Raw genomic sequence first — 19,804 nt, forward strand, 5'->3', positions numbered from 1 at the left:
CATGGAATGTTATTTTTACACAAAAAAGATCCCCTTTTGAATTGCCTCAGCTATACAAACACTTTCATATTTACAATTTTGGATGCAGTCCTGTGCTCACTGAAGTTAATGGGATTTTGCGATTGACTTCACTGGGAACAGGAGCAGACTCTACATGGACTATATTTGCCTCTCTGAAAAGTCATGGCAGTGGAGAGAAAAGAGCATGATAAAACACATATAAGACTGAGGAATTAGTCCTCCCCCAAGGCCTGATTGTCTTCTCTCTCACTATTTCACACCAGTGAAACTCCTCATCCTTCACTGGCGTTTTTTTCTAACTCCCAGCACCTAAGAGGGAGAATTGGTGCTTTTGTTTGTGATACTACACAAACAAGAAAAAAATGGTTTGTGTGTGTTTCCACCTGCCTGACTTTCTCAGTGGAGTTAATTACACCCCAGTGGAGTTAATTACACCCAAGTGCCAGTTCCCTCCCAGAACTAAACTCCATATGCCCAATCTTGTATCCCCAGTAATCAATGGCAATGATTCAGTGATGCAGGATCATACCCCAAATGAATCCCTTTTTTCCTTTTGACAGCAACCAGCACCCGTGCCTTTGAAACCGTATTTGATACCCATGGGTGAGATGCAATTGAGCAAGGAGGTGGTAGGAGCTAAAAAAAAAAAACAAAAAAGGGAACAGAATGAGGCATTCCCCATCAACTAAACCCAGATCTGCTGCCCTTAATATATGCCTTAAGAAATACTGTCTTTACATATTAAGTACATCCTATAACATCAAACTGCATCATTTTCTTTTTTCATGAGATGAAAGGCCATGCGGCATAACGTGATTAGTAAATCATTCCTGAGCTTCTGAAAGAAATTAAGACAAAATTACTGCTTAAAAGAGTGAGTTCTTCAAGAGCCTCTTCTTTTTACACTGATGTCTTTGGTTGTGTCCTTTTCCCTAGTTCTTTTTTTCCCTAGGAAGAATGGGATTCTTTTTCTTCTTCTTTATGCGGCAGAAAAATGAGATCTAATGGAGTCTTCACGTAACTGCCGATGTTTCCCCATGTTACAGTCCTCCTGTCGAGTTCGTCTCTCAATAGTTATTCTGTATTTCTTTCTGCATGAAAGGAGAGGAACAGAGTGAGAAACCCTTCTCTAGCTATAGGATAACAGGACTTCCCTTATAAAGAATGCCTGTAGGGGACAGCTGGGTGCCAGTTGAAAAATGAAATGTGGCAGAATGTGAAACCCTGGTCAAAGATTAAAGTAGTTTGCCTCAAAACATTTTACCCAGGCTCAAGAATGCCTGTGAATTTCTACACAGCAGTCTCAAAGCACCAAGACACAGACATTTGCTTCTTTGAAAATTTCTGATCTAAGTGATTAGGAAGTTTTTGTGAAGTGTCATGTGAACTGTGTCACATCACTGCTTCATATTGATCAAAGCCAAATTTCTTTCCACTATACGGGGTGGGGGGGCACTTTCTGCAGAGTTCAAACAACAGATCTGACTCTTTATTCAGTTGTGTTTCTCACTGAAACTATATATTAACTAACTAAACCTCCCATCTCCCTCTGAGAAAGCTACTATGTTTGTAATGCCGGAGGAGGTAGTATGATGAATTAAGAAGAGGGATGTAGCAGACAGACAAGAAATAAATACGATTGCTCATGCATCAGACACAGTTTTTCCCGCATGTCTTCCTCTAGGGCCTTTTCAAGAATTGTTATGTTACTTTACATGTGAAACAAACTCTCTGACTGCCTTTCAGTTTCCCCTTCAGTACCGAAATCTCCCCCCAAAATCGTAAGAAGATTCACATTTGTATTTTATGCATTTATGCTTCTACCCAGTTTCAGGACCAATTTTTCAGAAGGGCGTTAGTCCAGCCCCATGTGCATACAGTTCTGCTTGTGCAGATGCATGACAAAAAGCTCGTACGCCAAGGAAAGCTCTGCTCCACTTGCATGTGTAGCAGGAGTCAGAACTAGGTATGTAGCAGTGGAAGAATGATTTTCAAAACACCAAGGTTTTAATTTGGGTAACATGGCTCAACAGAAAGTGGGAACCTACAAGTTCTGAAAGTATTCCCTAGACATTTGTGTCTGTATCAGTAGGCTCCAAAATAACTTGAAAAACCTATGTTCTTTACTTCATTTATGTATTTTCAAGTCAGATCCTTCCACAGGTCAGAGCATGTACAGTAGTAGCTCACGCACAAGAACAGGTCCACATTTTAGAAATATAGCTCTAAGACTAAATCCTTTCAAAGCTACATATCAGAACTACTACCAGATCTTTTAACGGTTTGCATGCACACTCAAAATTATGCTTGCATGCTCATTTGTGGTAATTACAGATCCAAATAAGATGTAATCAGAAGGTACATATACAGTTTGAAAGGTACAGAACCTGCAGGTGCAAATTACTTCCAGATATGTTATGTTTCATATGTTTATTCTAATGGTGGAGTAAGAGGGTTGTCCCTATTCCTGCTTTGAGTGAGTGCAATCAGATCTCCAGGGTGAAATTCACCCATATGACTTTAGATGTCTCCAATGTGCAGATCCATCTGACAGAGTACTCCCGGCTTCCTTTGGTCAATGGAGAGAAATAGGCATTTCTAAGAGGCATTCTTCTGACCTGGTTTAGCTTTTACATGAGGATGACAAGAACTGCATGGAAAAAAGTGCTCATTTCTCCCCTCTGACCATAAATACAAAGACTGGGCATTGAGTTCAGGTCTGTCCATCTACTTTTACAGACACTCACCTTTGCTCACATGGATTTCCAGTCTAAATCTTTGTGTGATGACTAAGAGTTTAAGTCTTGTTCCTACAATGATGCTTTGCATAGTTTTATACCAGCTCAGGATATGTCTTTTGCCTCATTTCTTGTCTTCACATACCAATTCCCTCCCAACAACAGCAATGCTAAGAAACACACCTAAAAATTATCATCTCAGATTGAGAATATATAAAAGATGCAAGAACCTCTGATGACATAAAATATAAAGACAGATTTGTATTTTCTTTTTTCTTTCAAAGAGAGTCTTTATTCAGTCCCAGCTAATTTATCTTGTCTCAAACCCAAACAACATATTATATAAGCACCAAACACATGCAAGAATAAAATCACCCTGCAGAATTTCAGCTGTAAGCAACTAATGAATAATCCTAGTTCTGGGATCTTCAGAAACTCTGGAAGTGTGCTGGTGAATTGAAGCAGGTTTTGCTTGTTTCATTTTGTTAACTTTTTTTTATAAACAGATATTTTTATTGGATAGAATTATTTGATTCTTATATGCAGAGGTTAATTCTACTCTCCTATCTGCCTTTTCTCTTCCATAGCGTATGAGGATAAATTACAGTATGTATAAGATGCTGAACATGTATAACTAATTTATTCTGTCAGTGTAGGATCAACTCTCAAGACTTTAGATTTGCTGTCTAGCAATGTAAGAATTATTTTACTTAAACAGGAATAAAACACTGATCACCCTGCACTGACCTCAGCTTATTAAGTTAAATGCACAGTTTTGAAATCCAAATGCTCTCTTATACCAAAACAGAAATCTCTTTCTAGCTTCCAGTACAATTCCACTCCATATTCAAAAACTAAGGATGCTACCAGGCAAGCGATATAAGTCTCTTGCACGATCACAGCCTGCACAATTGTGCTGGCAAAGAGTACCAAACAAAGAAGGCTTTCAAGGCCAGGGCACTTTACTAAAGCAAATGTGAATGACTGGAACTCACTGGAATTACTTCCATGAGTAAAGTTACTCAGAGATGTAAGTGGTTACAGGATGAGGCCCTGAGTCACTAAAATGATTTGGATATACACAAAAGGACAATCGAAGTGTGTTCACTGTCTCCGATAGGAATGTTACCACCGATGATTATGGCGCCTCTCTGCCTCCCATCAAGGATGTGCTGCCAGGAGCTGAGAATTTCGGATGGTGAATAAAGAGTTTACAGAACTTTCAATGAATTGGACTAACCTGAAAAAGTAAAAAGCCATTAGCAATCCTGCTCCAAGCAAGGCGCCCACAACTATTCCTGTAACTGCTGATTCTCCTAGACCACCTGCTTGAAAAGGGAAAAAATAAACAATCAGGGTTCATATTGAGAACTATTTGCATTCACATATTGGAAAATACACACAACTAGGAAATGAGTGACCAACTTCAGATAATAACTAAAGCCTTTCAGAGCTCAGGACTCCAGGGGAACCTCTTCCTTAGTTCCAGTTTCTGCAGGTTTATTTTTTGTCCTTGCTTTCCTTGGGGTTAAACAAGCCCCCAAGACCAGTGTCGGATGAAGACACAATTCTAGAGATGTGATACACAGGAATGTTGTTAAGAAACTGGTCTGGATAGCTTGTTCTGAATCATAACACGGACTGGGATTACAATGATGCACATAATAGGAATCAGCACGGAATATGCCCTGAGCCATTATAACAGAAACAAACTCATTTCACCTGGTTTAGCATCATAACCCTCTATCACCCAGGTTTATTAAAATGACTGTATGATTATCCAACAGCTCCTCAACTCTTTTTTTTTTCCCTGAACCTATGCTGTTTCAAGTTAAAGCCATATGAGCTTCACCTTGCTCCAAATCTCAACAGAGGCACAGTAGGGACACAGTGGCTGACGGGGAGGCCAAGTAGGGACTGTCATTCTGCAAAGTGATGGGCAGCTGCAGAACAATGGCATTTTCATGTGGGTGCAGCCTGCTCCCTTTTCCATGCCTACCTGGGTTTGTGGAAAGGAACAGAGAAATATTAAGAAAATTAAACTGCTCCCTCCTCTTCATTTATCCTTGACCCTTTGAGGTGATTTTGTCCATACATCAGGATGTGTGGAAGGAAGAAGGTGGATAGCTACGCCATGCTGATCACAGAGGGTATGGCGTGGAAACAGTCTCTACAGCATGTATGTACACACAGGTTTTTCAGGGATCAAAGAATTATCAGGTTGCAGATACCTTTCCACTGCAGGACTAGCAATTTGTTTCCTGTGAAAAGCTAAGACCACACTTCGCCACTGAAGCACCCATTATCTTCCTACCCTTATCTCCCTGCAATGTCCTGCTACAGCATGGTCTGCAAAGTCAGTACGCTGGAAAACAAGGACACCTTCTCTGTGGAGGGTAGTCCCAGCCTTCTGCATTCACAGCTATCACCCCATTCAACTGACTTCACTTCTTCTCAGCCTACTAGGGCCCTCGCAGTGCCTTCTCATAGCACTGAAAATCATTCTGCACTGGGAGAACACTGCTCCAATCAGCACTTGCCTCCCCAGCTGCTAATTATCAATATGATTGTTCTCTGTTTGGGGTTTCAGTTATATCCTTCTTCCTGGCTAAAAGAGATTTTACCTTTTAGACCCTGGAAAGTCCTAAAGCCTCCAGGGCCCTAGGCTGTGCATCATGATTACTGTCATGTTTAAGTTCAGGGAAGTGAACCAGACCACGTACTACCCAGGGCTGCCAGATCTTAACTTCCCAGTCAGCAGAGAGACATAGTCACGATGTCGCAGTTGGACAACTGTGCTAAGCAATTTAATATGGCCCGTTATGTTGCATCACCACATGGATTACTCTCTCTGACAGCCTGGGCAGAAGCATTAAGTCACTAAACTTACATGATTTACACGGTGTATTGTTTGTGTGCTCTGAAACTCGGCTTTCATCTAGTCGCAGTCTGCCGTGATTCCAAGGATATTTCACATTTGATCGAATTTCAAAACGCCCCTGCTTTCCATAGTAGTCCCCGATCACCTATGCAAAAAAGAAAGGAATGAGAAGATTCTCCTGTCAGCTTAGGGAAGTAAAACAAACAGGAGAGCTGCATCACTCACTTGGACTCCTGTGGTAGGATGTTGCATCACAGAGAATAGGTCTGAAGGGGTCTGTGGGAGGTTATGTAGTGCATGCCCTGCCCCAAGGCAGGATCAGATGAACAAGAGCATTCCTGACAGACGTTTATCTATCTAACCTGTTCTTAAGAGTCTCCAAAGGTGGAGACTTCACAATTCCTGTAGGCAATTATTCTGGAACTTAGCTATCGTTACAGTCCGTGGTTTTCCCTAACACGTGACCTATATCTCCCCTGTTGCAATTATCCATCACTACTTATCCAACTGCCAGTGGATGCAGAGACTCTTCCTTTCTGAAACATCCCTTGACATCTTCACAGGCTTTTATCTGTTCTGCCCTCAGGCTTCTCTTCTATATAAACCCAGTTCACACAAGTTTTTTAACCCTCTGAATATTCCTCCTACTCTCCCTGGGCTTTCCTCAATTGCTCCATAGTGGGTTGAGTGCTCAGGACTGTCACCCAGCTAAGTGAAAGTATCATTTGAAGTACCTTGTGTGCTGTAGACCCGACTACACACTCCAGGCTGGACTTTTCTATTTTGCAAGGATCTGGAGGTACTGGATCATGCTCAGCTAAAATCTTCAAATCTTCTGAAGAACTACAACAGAGTCTGTCATTCTCCACCTTTTATTTCTGCAGTTGTTGATATTTACACAGAAAAGGGCCTTTCATGCTTATTATTCTGGTAGCATGGACTATTATTTCAGACCAATTCATAAAGATACTTTAGAATTTCAGTCCTGTCCTCAACAGTAAATCCAGGCTTTATTCAAGATTACGTATGTTGGATCTACTGCAAAGTTGCACGGCTAAATTGTGCTAACAGTAGTAGGTCACTCATCTGAAAATAGTTCCAAAAAGATCTATGTACAGTAATAAAGGCCAATTCATGACACTGAAGTAGTCAGAAGTGATGACAGAAGCATATCAAAAGACATATTTGTCCTACCATGTATAAGAAACATCTATTAATACACTGGGTTTAGAATTCAAGACATCGGTAGCCTGTTCAAATCTTTCACCTAAACTTCATTTTGAAGGGAAAGAATTAAAAGACAGATAACAATTGCCCTGGTTAGATACACCAAGGTAGATTTCACACTAAATAAAGGAGCTAATTTCTCTCCCAGTTTTGCAACTGGGAGATAAATCCTTAGAAGAAATACTTTTTTTAACATTTGTTTAAAAATAAAGACAAATTCAGTAAACTGGAAAAAGTAGAGGGAAAAAAACTCAGAGACCATTTGCAGGCAGCAACTATTCATTAAGAGATTGTTTAATTTATCAAACAGGAGTGGGAGAGTCCTCTACCAGCAGGGTTTACTAAATATGAAAGCATGCAGAAAGGCTTAGGAAGAACAAATAGCTATGAGCAGCGACCAAACGGATTCAGATCGGAAGTAGGACATAGATTTTTAAAGAGCAAGAGTGGCTAAACAGTGGAACAAACATCGAGGGAGCAAGCGAGGTAGTCCCTGCTCTTCAGTGTCGCCAAATGAAAAACAAATGCCTGTTACTGCGTGAGCTTTAGTCACATGCAAGGGAAAGAAACCTGCCTGCCTGTAATACAGCAGAGGTCAGACTAGGTAATCTGATGTTTTCTTGTAGCTTTAAAATCTGTGAATGGACCTGGGAAAACAGCTCTCCCCAAACACGCATTCATCTGACTCAGTTCAGCTGAGAAACATTCTCGTAAGGACACAGAAGAAATCAGCAAAATTAATAAAACAAGGCATCAAAGAAACAATGTTTTTAGAGTGAGGCATAAGGGTAGAAATGAATGTAGCAGACACAAGTAATAAGTAATCCCATGTAAAATGTGTTAATGGCATGTCTATTTGTATGTATCATAAACAAAGCAGAGGGAAATTAAAATGAGCAACATGTTAAAAGGAGAAATGTAACATCAAAGAAATAAAAGATAGTTTAAGTTGCAAGTGAACGAGCAATGGAAGGAAGGCTAGGAGAGGGGGATTGAATTGATAAACGAGATAGAAAGCTAATGGACTGAACAAACAGAAGAGATACAAGTTGTTCAAACCAAAGTTACCCCAACCAATTTGTACTCCTAGTTTCAATTAATGATGATTACTCCTACCCGTGGGAGTGTCTGCAGTTTACTGCTCGAGTTTCTTAGTCACACCAAAACACACTAGACACCCTTATTCATTTAAAAAGGTTTCTTGAGTCTGTCTCTGCCGCACCACTGACAAGAACAGTAATATGACCAGATTCAAATCCACGTGTAGAAATGTCCAGCTCAGATTACTGCTGCTTTACGTTTGAGCTTGATGAAATAGAGGAGGCCAGCAAAGCTTAGGTTGATGCTGACTTTGCAACTAACAGAAGCTGTATGCTGCAGCTGGAGTTTGGGCAATGTATGTATTAATAAACTCAACCCAGTCATGCTATTCACTATGTGCAGCTGGTGCTATTTCTCATAGACTGTTTTTCACAGTCTGGCTGCTTCCACTCCTGCTGTGTCCACTGGAATAACCCATGTGGTGTATGTGGAGCCCTCTGACTAAAACACCTCTTAATCATTGAAAACAAGGTGCTCAGGTCTTACTGCCTGATAAACAAGGCGAGGCAAGGTCTATGCTCCTGCCTGTGGCTGACCATGGGGTAAGATTAAAATACCTGTACTCACTGTGTTTATACATCAGGGTAACTCACGCATCCTTGTTGCTGTAAGATTAATCTTTCTTCTTACCAGTCAATAAAAGGCCTTACTAATTTTAAACAATAATTTCTCATATTCAAAATTTATTATTGCTTAGTTAGCATGTGAGATTTCATCCTTTAGTTTTTAAAGAATCTAGCATCATGTAAAGAAAGACATACTGTTAAAGAAGAGAAGTTAAGAAAGTTTAAAAAAATTTTTAGAATAACTACTTCAAGATAATTTTTTTACAGAAAGGATTTCAGCCCCAGCTTGACAGGATTAAGCAATACCCTTTTAATGTGTATATGAGATAAACAGGTGCCCACCAAGTAAACAGATATGATGTTACATTACACTGGCTAACTAATCAGTGGCCAACTGCAATGGTGTTTGTTTCCTTACCTCCTGTGTGCCTGCCTCTGGGTCCGTCATTCCAATCACAGAGAAATCCCCGTATCTGTCTCCATTGGCATCAATGGACACCTGCCCTGCAATGCCTAAAGAATGGCATGTGAGGAATTAGAAAATTAATTAGTTAAAATACTGAGCCTTTCCAAGGAAAACAAAAAAACAGTGGACAGGTTTTTACAGACCGATATGACAGGAAATCTCATCAGTCTCCCAGCATTTTTGTTGGCATTCCAAAAGAAATTGTAATTTCATCTCAGTGTCTGCATTCCTGAATTCTTAACATTTCTCCTTTTTAAATATCAAATGTGTGAGACCGGTTGAGGAATACGTGAGAAAGATCTAATCCAGAAAGCCAGCATGCAAGAATAAAACACAAATATATTTAATGTGAATTATTTACAGAGAGCCTAACCCTGAAATACCTCACGATGCCTCAATAAGGAGTGCAGAGGACACAGGGGCACAGCCCTACGCCCCGCAGACTAATGGGGTTGGTGCACCTATACAGCCAGTCCAGTGTTGTTTCCATCTGATGGGATACTGGAGGGGGTGCGGACAAGAGGCACCATGTGCATTACATATGCATTAAGTCCTGTAAATGTACGTAAGATTAACTGCATAATACGGTGCTGTTTGTTTTGTATTTTTAGACCCCCAGTTCACTTCCTTCCTTTACAAGTTCTGGGAAACTTTAGGGAAACTGGGAATCATAGACTCAAGGATAACTCAAGTTTGAAGGGACTTCAGGAGGTCTCTAGTCCAACCCCCTGCTCAGAGCAGGGTCAGCCAGGAGGTCAGAATAGGAGGATGCTCAGGGCTTTATCCGGTCTTGAAAACCTCCAAGGATGGGAACTGCACAACCTCTCTGGGGCAACTTGTTCCAACTGTCATGGTGAAAAAACACTTGCTTGTATTCAAACCTCTTCTTTCAATGTATGCCCTTCTCTACAAAGAGCATGGCTCCAACTTCTTGCAGTGTAAGTCAAACAGGTTCTTGAAATCCATCAATCCACCATACTCTGATGAAGGTCTAACCTAACTATGACGAAGACATTGCAAGACTTTGCTGATATGCTTTATCACCTCAGATATTCTCAAATGTGATCCTCCACTGCCTGACATCAAACGTAGCTGTTTACACCAGTGCAAGTCAAACAGGCATCGTTTTACATCCATATTACACAAACTATATGACTAAACCAGGCACAAAGCAGTAGAGAATTGGGCTCTTGGTGACCGTAAATCAGAAGAGAGAGGTCATATATTCAGCCAGAGTATAAATTCCCCTCAACATACCTAATGATAGTAAACATGCAACAGATTAACACACCTACATTTATCTTGTCTCTGTTCCCGTTTAGTGACGTCAGGAATGTCTAAACCTACTGTGATTTTCAAAACGTAGTGGTCATCAAAAGATTTACTGTCAAGCATCTATGTTTCAGTGTAACAACACAGTAATCAAACAATTGCAAATTTGATTACTACAGGAAAATAGAATGAGTACAACCAATTGGCTGTGAAAGCACTGGAAGAGGCGACTACAAAAAGCTGCAACATCTTTGCCTACAGGACAATTTGGATTCTGGATCTGACAGGAGGTGTTAATTGGAACAGTCACCTTCCTGGCCTAAGAAAGCCAAAACTCAATTTTTGGAAGTAGGTACTAAAATTTGCTGAAACTCAGAATTCCTACGGGATTTCTTTTTAATGGGAAAGACTAATTTTTAACTTTTCCATCTGAATCAAAACAGTTCGAAATGTCAATGTTTCCTGCAATGTTCTTCCTTAAGAAACATATTTAGGAAATTTTGAAACAACCTTAATGAAGAACTGTGTTTGGATGAGGGTGGAAGGATTTTATCCAGATTCTCTTTTTCTTACATTATGTTAGATACTTACATACAGAAGATTTTGCTACTTTTTCAGAGGAAATGCCAATGAATAGAAAATATTCTCCACAGAATGTTCCCCCTGCAGTCGTATCAGGGTGTCTCTAACAACCCAAGCAGTAAGAAAGCCTTTGATCACCTGAGCCTTATGCTTTCCTAAGCACAGGATGTGGCCTGTGCAGTTGTGGCTGGCAGACTGTGAACGCTGCAGGAAGCAGCATCCATACCCTGTTGGGAGTTCTGATGGGTCGCTTATTCAGAGCAGGCTGTAAAATGAGGCACCCAGGCAATTAGATATCTAGATGTCAGCAGTTAAATTAATGTCATTAATTAAATTGGAGTTCTCATCATCGAGGCCTGCAAAAGTCGAAGTGAATTATAAAGCTTCAGTCCTGCAGTAGAGCCTGGTGGGTGTATGCATGGACCATAATCTGCGATGCTGCATCCACTTCAGAGAGGGTCTTACAGGCAGAATAAAGGGACGTGATTTTCCTAAAAGGACTGGCTTGCAAGACATCAAGTTAAAGGCCTCTTTCAAAAACAGTTTTATCCTTGTAAATTATGTCCAGCAAAGTACTGCCACAGGGAGAAGATGGCATATGACTTACATGGCATTTTGACCTTTTCAGCTGCACCCTTACAGCTCAGCTTGACAGCTACATTTTCAGAATAGCTGTGACAGGTCAACCAGCAACAACAAACTTGTTTTCACAAGCAGGGAAAGAGAACATTTTTTTCCTCCTGGCTGGTTTTACAAGAAAGGTGTGAGAATCAACCATGTAACCTGCATGGAGCACATGGTACTTTAAAAGACTTGCATGGGCACACCAGCTGGTGACTTCCTAGAGCAGAGAAGTAGGAGTAGAGAAAACACAGACAGGTTGTGCTGGGGCATCTGTTCATACATGGGATAACCAAACAGTGAGGCAAATCCTTAGACACCAGATTCCCTCTGTTAAAACAGTGTGTTTTGGGAAGCCATGGATGCGAAGGGAGGTAGTGGGACATCAAGTACAATCTCCAGCTGGTGCAGGGCTCCTCATGGGATGGCTGCAACCAGCATAATTTAAAGCAATCCTTGTGTTGCCTTAAGCTGCCCTGAGAACTCCTTTGCCTTGTGTTCAGGCCACAATTTGAGAACAGAAAAGAGGTTTGGAGCTGCTGTCCTCCTTGCCATTCTCCGCTACGTCCAGTGTGTTCTTTGAGCAGAGAACCTGGCCACTGAGGTTTTTCTTACACATTCAAATTAATCATTCACATCTTATCTAGGGGAAATTTTTCCTTCTCTCAGGCATTTCCACAGGAAATCTTGCCAATCCTACACCAAAAGATTGGAGCATTATAAGAGATGGATGGGAATATTATAAAGAGATGGATGGGAATATTCGAAGAGATGACAGATGAACCCAATAATCCTTGGTTTCTTTACTACGATCCCTACCTGGCAAAAGCACTCACATCACTTTGCATCAGCTGGGTGACATACAAGTGCCAGCTGCACTGCAGAATTGCAACCTACAGGATTAGGCACAGAAAGGCACAGTGCTGTTCAGCTGCTGCCTCTGAGATAACACGCACGGCTCCTGAAAGGAGGCTGGGGGGAAATCCTTCCAGGGCCCAAAGGAGCCCTGTCAAGAAACAAACAAAAAAAAACCTGGCACCTGCTTGCTTCTATCCATTCCCAGGCTTTTAAGATAAAAAAGTCAAATGGAAAAAATGAGGCAATCTCAGAGCTAATAGATGCACTTCAGTAAAGCGAGCAGCTGTAATCTTTTCAAAAACAAAGAAGGAGCCTGAGAAAATTATTGGTATTTCTTTACAACATCAGTGAGGGCCATTAAATTGTTAGGAGTTTTTTGAGCTGAATAAGACCTCAAGGGTTGGTGCAAAAAAAAAAGTCAGTCTGGTGAGGTATGTGAGCCAGCCCTAAAGATGTATATGGTTTCGTATGGCTATTTTCCTCTCATTTAAGAGTGGAATGGGCACAGGTCCTTGCTCTGCACACAATTAAGACCTGTATTTTTTTGACTCTAAAAGCTGGCATTCCATATTAACTCTTACCTTCATATGTTCTGTTCCGTGTTTGCTGAACAATTTTTTCCCCATCTTTCTTACTGAAACCAAACTTCAGGACTTCCTGTAAAGCTAGAGCATAAAGAAGAATAGCATCATGGAATCCTTCCACAAACATGTTCACCTAAAAAAAAAAAAGAAAAAAAAAGCAATGGCAATTGACACAGGAAAAACTTTTCTTCCCTATGGAATTGATTAACTAGAGGGGATCTCCAAATTAACCAAAATGACTAATTTGGGGGGTTATTTTCTCCACTGCTGGAACACAAAGGAATGTATCTCAAAAAAACCCCAGGGGCAAAATGGCAACTTTTGACCCATTTTTAAAAACAGTTAACCACTATCTGCTATTCTGAACATTCAAATCACACTTTAATGTTGTGTCTGAATAGCTCTGCAGATAGGGGAGAAATTTGCAGATCACAGTTCCCATGCCCAGACGCACAAATTCTGCAGCTGACCACATGAGATTCTGTAAGGTGCTGAGCACCCTCATCCCACAGCATGGAGCATGTCCTCCTCCCCCTGCACAGAGGACTTAGCACCTCTCAGGATTGGGAAGTATGTTGTGCCATGATTTTTTTTGGAGAGTGCAACTGGTGGAGTTGCTTGTTTAATGATTACCACTTCCATTCCTGGCCCTTGCTCAGCTGAGCATCTCTCCACTAGCAAATGAGCAATGGAGGAAACTACTTGCCCTCTACGGTAATGCGTTCTCTGGAACTGCCAGGAGAACAGTTTCCTGTCCTTCACAGTTTTTTCAGTAAGTGACATGAAATGAATGAGATGTTGCTTTCTAATCTAATATAAAAGAAGACTGCTGCCAGCCAGCTCTGCCTCCCATGAGTCTATGCAGGCAACCTACAGCTTTTGGTCTACATTACTGTGAGTAACAACAGTTGAAAGCAGAGTGCCGCAGAAATATTACAGGTTTGTTCACAGGAGCCTGGTGTGCTTCAGTGATGAAGCAGTAATTATTTTAGGAGCTGAGTTCAGATGGAGATGCATCAGCTAAACCAGACACACACGGCTTGAGCAGCACAGGTATTCCTCTTCTGTAAGCAGCAACTCACATCTCAGTAGTGCAATGCACCCTGGCTTGATGCACAATAATTCAGAATGAATTATCTTTTCAGCTGCAAGAAGGATGTTCCCATTCACTCACAGTTTTCATTGCAATGAAAAAGCTCCTGACATGCTAGCAAAGGCGTAATCAATGATTATACCACATTATGGGGTCTCTTACTGCCATTTCCAGCGAACAACCCACCTCTACAAATACTCTCCTGGATAGAAACAACATTTAGCTTATCTTCCACTTCAGTGTATCTAAACAATTTAAAATGTTGGTAAATAAAGTGCTACTCTAACTCTCACAGTTTTAGCTGGACATTAAAAATGTTAAAAGATAAAAACATGTAGCCAGTTAAGTAAATAACTGCTCCATAGATAAAAAGTATTACATAGTTGATTGGCTAAGCAAAACTAACCAAGCCCCTGGTAATATAATTACATGCAAGACATTCCTTCACTCTTAAACCAATTGCCAACAGTAAGGAGAATTGTGGAATTATTTACTGATAATACAAAAATTTACATTGCTTTGACATTTAAAATTGGACTTTTAGATAACTCCAACCTATGTTGCATTAAGAAAATGCACCACCAGTTTAGGGGAAGAGCCCAGAAGGCGCAGAACAGCTCAGCTCAGTCTTGACAGCCAAAGACTAAAAGGCAGCTGCAGTTATTTTGACCTAAGGAGAAAGCATGAAAGCAGAGGTGAAAGTCAGGCTTTTGGTGGCACAACAGGAGCTGATGGACAGAGTGCACACTAGGACAGGCTTTGCCGGCAGGGGTTTAATTTTTCAGAATTGAAAAAAAACCCCAAACCAAGAAACCACAAAGCTTGACAACTGCTTTATGTGCCAGTATTAGAGTCCAAGTGGCCTATGGATGATCAAACAGGCTTTCTTGATGTGACACTCATTCTCTCAGGAGAGAAATGAGTCTCTCTAGTTGCTTTACCCCCCTGCTGGCTGATTTACAGCTTGTGGCTGGCATCCATTTCAAGGAAAGCTATTTGTCACTTCCTTTGTCCATGGCAAAGACCTCTCAGCGTAACACAGCAACCTTCAAAATCCATTTTGTCAGCTAATTTGCTCAATCTGAAATCTACCCATGCCAGCCTGAAAACCCTCCTGTAGACACTGCAGATTTGCCAGATAAGCTCTGTGAAAACTCACTTGGCAGTTTGGGAGGTTACTGCCACAGCCCCCTGCCTTGCCTCTTGACCAAAAGCCCTGACATTACATATGAAAAATCACATCAGAAAATCATCAAAAGATTATCTGTGCCACCTCTCAGTTCCTCACGCACAAACCCCAGCATTTTGTCTTACATTGTCAAGGAAGGGGAAAATGCTGGTAATTTATGCCATTTGAAATCTTCTAAAAGAGTAGTATTTACTGTTCGCAGGTGAGACCACACCAACAATCCCCAGCCAAACCATATGTTGGGCACACTGGCTACTTTTCACATTATTCCAGGAACATGTTCAAGCACCAGTTCTTGAAAGGGGATACAGGATGCCTTGAAGGGCATAAAGTTTTCCTGCATATCATCTTGCTTGATCATTTAGAAGTTGCCATGATCCTATACAGAGGATGGGTTGCACGATGTTTAGGACTGCTCTAGCTTAGAAAGGAGAAAATATCAGAGATGGGAGGAATATTACAATGCAAAGTAATGGTTGCAGATAATTTTGAAGGGATTGCTCTTTCTTTGTTCCATTTTCCACCTGTCCAGAACTCGCTCAGGTTCATTTTGTAGCTCTGTTGCCTATGACTGTCTACAACAGATCCTCCGAGTAAAAAGAGTGCAAAATTTGTTCCATCTGATATCACTCCTGACTTATTAGAACACTGTCCCAAGCCATATAGTCCCAGGACTTCGTTTCTGCGCAGCATTAACTCTGTTAATGATACCTTATGTACCTCATGGGTATGAAGGGTTTTCTTATTATTATTATTTTGACATAGCTTCTGTTCTACATCCAGTCCTATCAGAAATGATGAAACAGACTGACACCAAATTTTCCTCAACAATTTTTACACTTTTTGGCCTGTGTTTATTTGAATTTTAGAATACCTTACAGTAAGAGGAAATAATACTTACAGAAAAAAATCCATTCTTCCTTTGCTGCAGGAAAGGGTTAAAAAAGGCTAGAAGTAGTATATGTTCCATTAATGTGTCAAATAGGGACCAGAGTAAATGTGAAGATGTGTTCACAGGTTGCTCGAAGGTCTCCATGGTAATTAATCATGTGAGATTCAACATTAGACAGCCCTCGGGACAAAACTAAACAGATTATAAAGGCTATTAAAGATCCACTGATATTGTAGGTAATTAACAGTTCTTTTAGTTGAGCTCTAATAAAAAGCCGAAATTTTTTATTATAGTATTTTCCATTTTGATTTATGCTGGTTTTTTAATTACAGGTGCTAGCTGAGCTCCAAATGCTGTGATCATAATTTGCACGTCAGGTCTACTAAAATGTTGCTGTCCCTGACCCGTACTGCACAGCAGAGCCACCCCCCAACATGTGTCATCAGCAATATGAGTGGCAGCACAGAAGCTTCCATGTTTGCTGAACATCTTTGGAGGCTGCAATACAAATATGTGGAACCCCCCTGCTGAGATATCTTCCGTATTACTTTCACATGCCATTCAAGGTACCACATAACTAAAAAGCAGGTAAGCTAACTGTATAGCCGGATGAGATAAGCATACATTTCCACCTTTTATTTTCCTACCTTTCTACTCTAATTAAACATCTTCCATCAGAAAAAAAAGCCTCTCCATGAAAATCACATTAATAAATTTTACACAGTTCAAAGTTATAGTTCCCCAAGCAGCTATAGTGTGACCACACTATTCATATATACCAAGGTGTTAACAGCATACAGAGCAATGCAAAATACTACTGACGTGGAAGACAGCCAAGCTACAGCTATGCAGGACTCATAATTTTCCATATCCTGCCCAGTAACTATTAAGTAAGCTTATTCTCTTCCATCTGGAACTGCCCAGCTCTGAATCACAGCAACTACAACAATTCATACCACCTCAGTGCTAGGTGGGGAAAGTGCTACTTTTTCTCTACTGCAAAAGCAAACAGCTAACATTCCCCAAACTGGGTGTCTGCATCTACTTCCCAGTACATCCACAGTGATTTTCAAGTTGTCAGACTATAATCCCAGCCAAAATCAGTGAGGACCCTGGGGGATTGCATAGTGCATACTCAAGATTTTTTGCAAAAATCTTACCAATTTACACACTTGACATGATGCTCAGGTAAGCTAACGCCCACTGAAAATCCACTGATATTTCACCCTCTTCTGGATTAGTCCACAAGGATGAAACTTTAAGCGATCAAGGATAGAAGTTTGATGCTACAATCACATGAAGTTCATCTAACCTCAGGATTATGAATACTGTAAATGAACCCTCATGAATTTTGGCCATACTGTGTTATACTATAAAATTATAGCATGACACAGTAAAAATATGGCAACAAAGTTCAAATACAGCCATTACATTTCAAGTATATATATACTATGATGTACTTCAAGCCAATCTCATGCCAAGTTGGTTCATCTCCTTCATAACTATGGACTTCTGTGGCATGGCAACACATCTTACAGATTAGGTAGATGTTTTCCTACTATCACATTCTGTTTCAATGTATCTCAATAAAATAGCCTTTTTCTAAGCAGTTGTAATTTAACTCTCAGTTCTCTGTTTTTACTCCTTCTTCACCAAACCAGTTATAATGACAGTCCTTCCTTTATAAGCTTTTCCAAGAAACCCTGATGTAGCTAACATTTTTACATGCATTTCTGGACACGTATCCTTGGTTGTCTTCTGTCGATTGATCCACTAACCAGCAATATACTCTTCACTTAATTTTGGAGCAGGGACTTTTCTCTGTGATACCGTTTGCTGATTTCACACGCTCCCATTCAAGACACCACCACCGCTGTTGCTGTTGTTACAAGTACTCCTTTATGTTCCTGGGTTGCCCAGGGGCCCTCAGTGGTTCCTTGATGAGTTGCTACATTCTTGGTCTGAGCTGCACAAACCCAGAATAAGGTGGTCATGATCCCCTTACAGTAGACGGTAGGCAAATACAGACAATGTGGTTTTAAGAATTTTCTTAAACTATGATTGTTACAAACTGATCTTCTGTTAAATTTTCAGTTTGCATGAACTCAATGAGTTGATGGAAGTGAGATGTAGGTTGAGAATCGTTGCAATCATTTCCATCAACTCTGGATGAAAGTGAGATGTGGATTGAGAATTTGAAGCAGAGGGAAGAATATCCTTACATCTGAGCATTACCTGCAAATATGCAAAGTACATTTCAAACCAGTAATCCAGTTCCAGCTTTGCAGTAATTTCTTAGTCCTACTGCCACTAACACTACCGCATCATCCTGCATGTTACCATCACAACATGATTGCACAGCTCTCATTAACTCACCATACAGCTCCTCAGATCCTCATGTGACTTCTTAATGCCACTATGCAATAGAAACTCACAGAGTTCCTAAATCTCACCTATGGATAACAGCTACTCCCATGCATCTGGACTGGGATGTCAAGGACTCCAAAGTATAACAGGCAAAGCCACAGGATTTGCCCATAGCCAGCTGTCATGAACAGCATGTCTTGGGGTGCCTACAGACACTGATACATGATCTGACCTGTTCCCACAGAGATCACATCACTGTGAAACCAGCCCAGCAACTGGAAAGGAGGATAAAGCTGTAAAACAGTTAATCAAAGCTGTATGTTTAGATGCCTAATACTAAAATTACAGCCTGTTCGCCTGGGCAACCAGACCTCTTCCCTAACGGAGTTGGATCTTACTCGTTCAAAGAAACAGGAAGGGAAAGAGAAAAATAATAGAAACACATGCCTTCTCCAGAGAAGGCCATTTCCTCAATATTTAATTCAAGACTGAAAAAGAACATATGGCGTTACGCCAAATTCTGGGCAATGCAGCTGTAGCCAAGGACAGCCTCTCACTGTATTCACTAATATCAACTCCCTATAAATACATAAATACGTAAGCTGGCACCTGCTCAAGAACACATGAGGCCAGAGCTCAGGACTTGGTTTTCTAAATGACAGATAACTGTCCCAACTCTCATTTGTTATTTGGACCTGGAACCCACATCTCTCCTTAGGAAAAGAGGATGAGCATTCTCCAGTGTAAGGAGGTGTCATGTAACAATAAAACCTTGTGCATACTTAAGAGAGATTTATTCAAATACTGTTGCATCAATTTCATCTTTCACAGGGAGACAGTGTGTATTGTGGAACCCATACAAGACTTTTCTTATAGTGGAGTATGTGACTTTATTATGTGAATTCTGCAAACTGAGGCTCATGCTCTGCTTTAAAATTATAGCTTAAAAATTCAGCACTGCAGTCAAACAAGACATCACTTCCCTTTAACTTTAAGGAGGCTTTTTCCAACAAGGCTGCCTGCTTGTCTCCATCTCCTCGCCGATATTTATTGGTACAGCAGTAATGCTGAGCGCAGAGGAGATGGAGACGTGTGCCTCTGCCTAAGCACTCTGCACACCAGGCAATGTGGCCCCAGCGTGAGGACTTTGCAATTGAAGTGCAAGTTGAGAGAGAAGGCGTAGGTAGAAAAACCAGGGCGACGATTAAGCCTGGGGAGCAACAGCGGTCACAGCTCATCAGCTGCCCACCTCCATGACGAAAGAGCCTGCAAATGTCATTTGAGAGATGAGATGTATAGAAAGATCCCTGCTTTTACCGCACTTTCTGTTTGATTTGGACACAAAG

At 40.9% G+C, this 19,804-nt stretch overlaps 1 protein-coding gene across 1 annotated transcript in view; it reads right to left on the reverse strand.

Moving 5' to 3' along the window:
- Positions 1-215: 215 nt before the first annotated feature.
- NPR3 (natriuretic peptide receptor 3) overlaps positions 216-19,804 on the reverse strand; it is a 41,801-nt gene continuing 22,212 nt past the window's right edge. The window contains exons 4-8 of the mRNA XM_076363020.1: positions 12,915-13,050; positions 8,953-9,047; positions 5,650-5,785; positions 4,000-4,087; positions 216-1,112 (exon numbers count right to left, since the gene is read on the reverse strand). Coding sequence (XP_076219135.1) covers positions 1,001-1,112; positions 4,000-4,087; positions 5,650-5,785; positions 8,953-9,047; positions 12,915-13,050 — 567 coding nt within the window. The 3' untranslated portion in view covers positions 216-1,000. The remainder of the gene's footprint in view (positions 1,113-3,999; positions 4,088-5,649; positions 5,786-8,952; positions 9,048-12,914; positions 13,051-19,804) is intronic.

The sequence above is a fragment of the Aptenodytes patagonicus genome, chromosome Z (genome assembly GCF_965638725.1).
Source record: "Aptenodytes patagonicus chromosome Z, bAptPat1.pri.cur, whole genome shotgun sequence".
Classification (NCBI taxonomy): domain Eukaryota; kingdom Metazoa; phylum Chordata; class Aves; order Sphenisciformes; family Spheniscidae; genus Aptenodytes; species Aptenodytes patagonicus.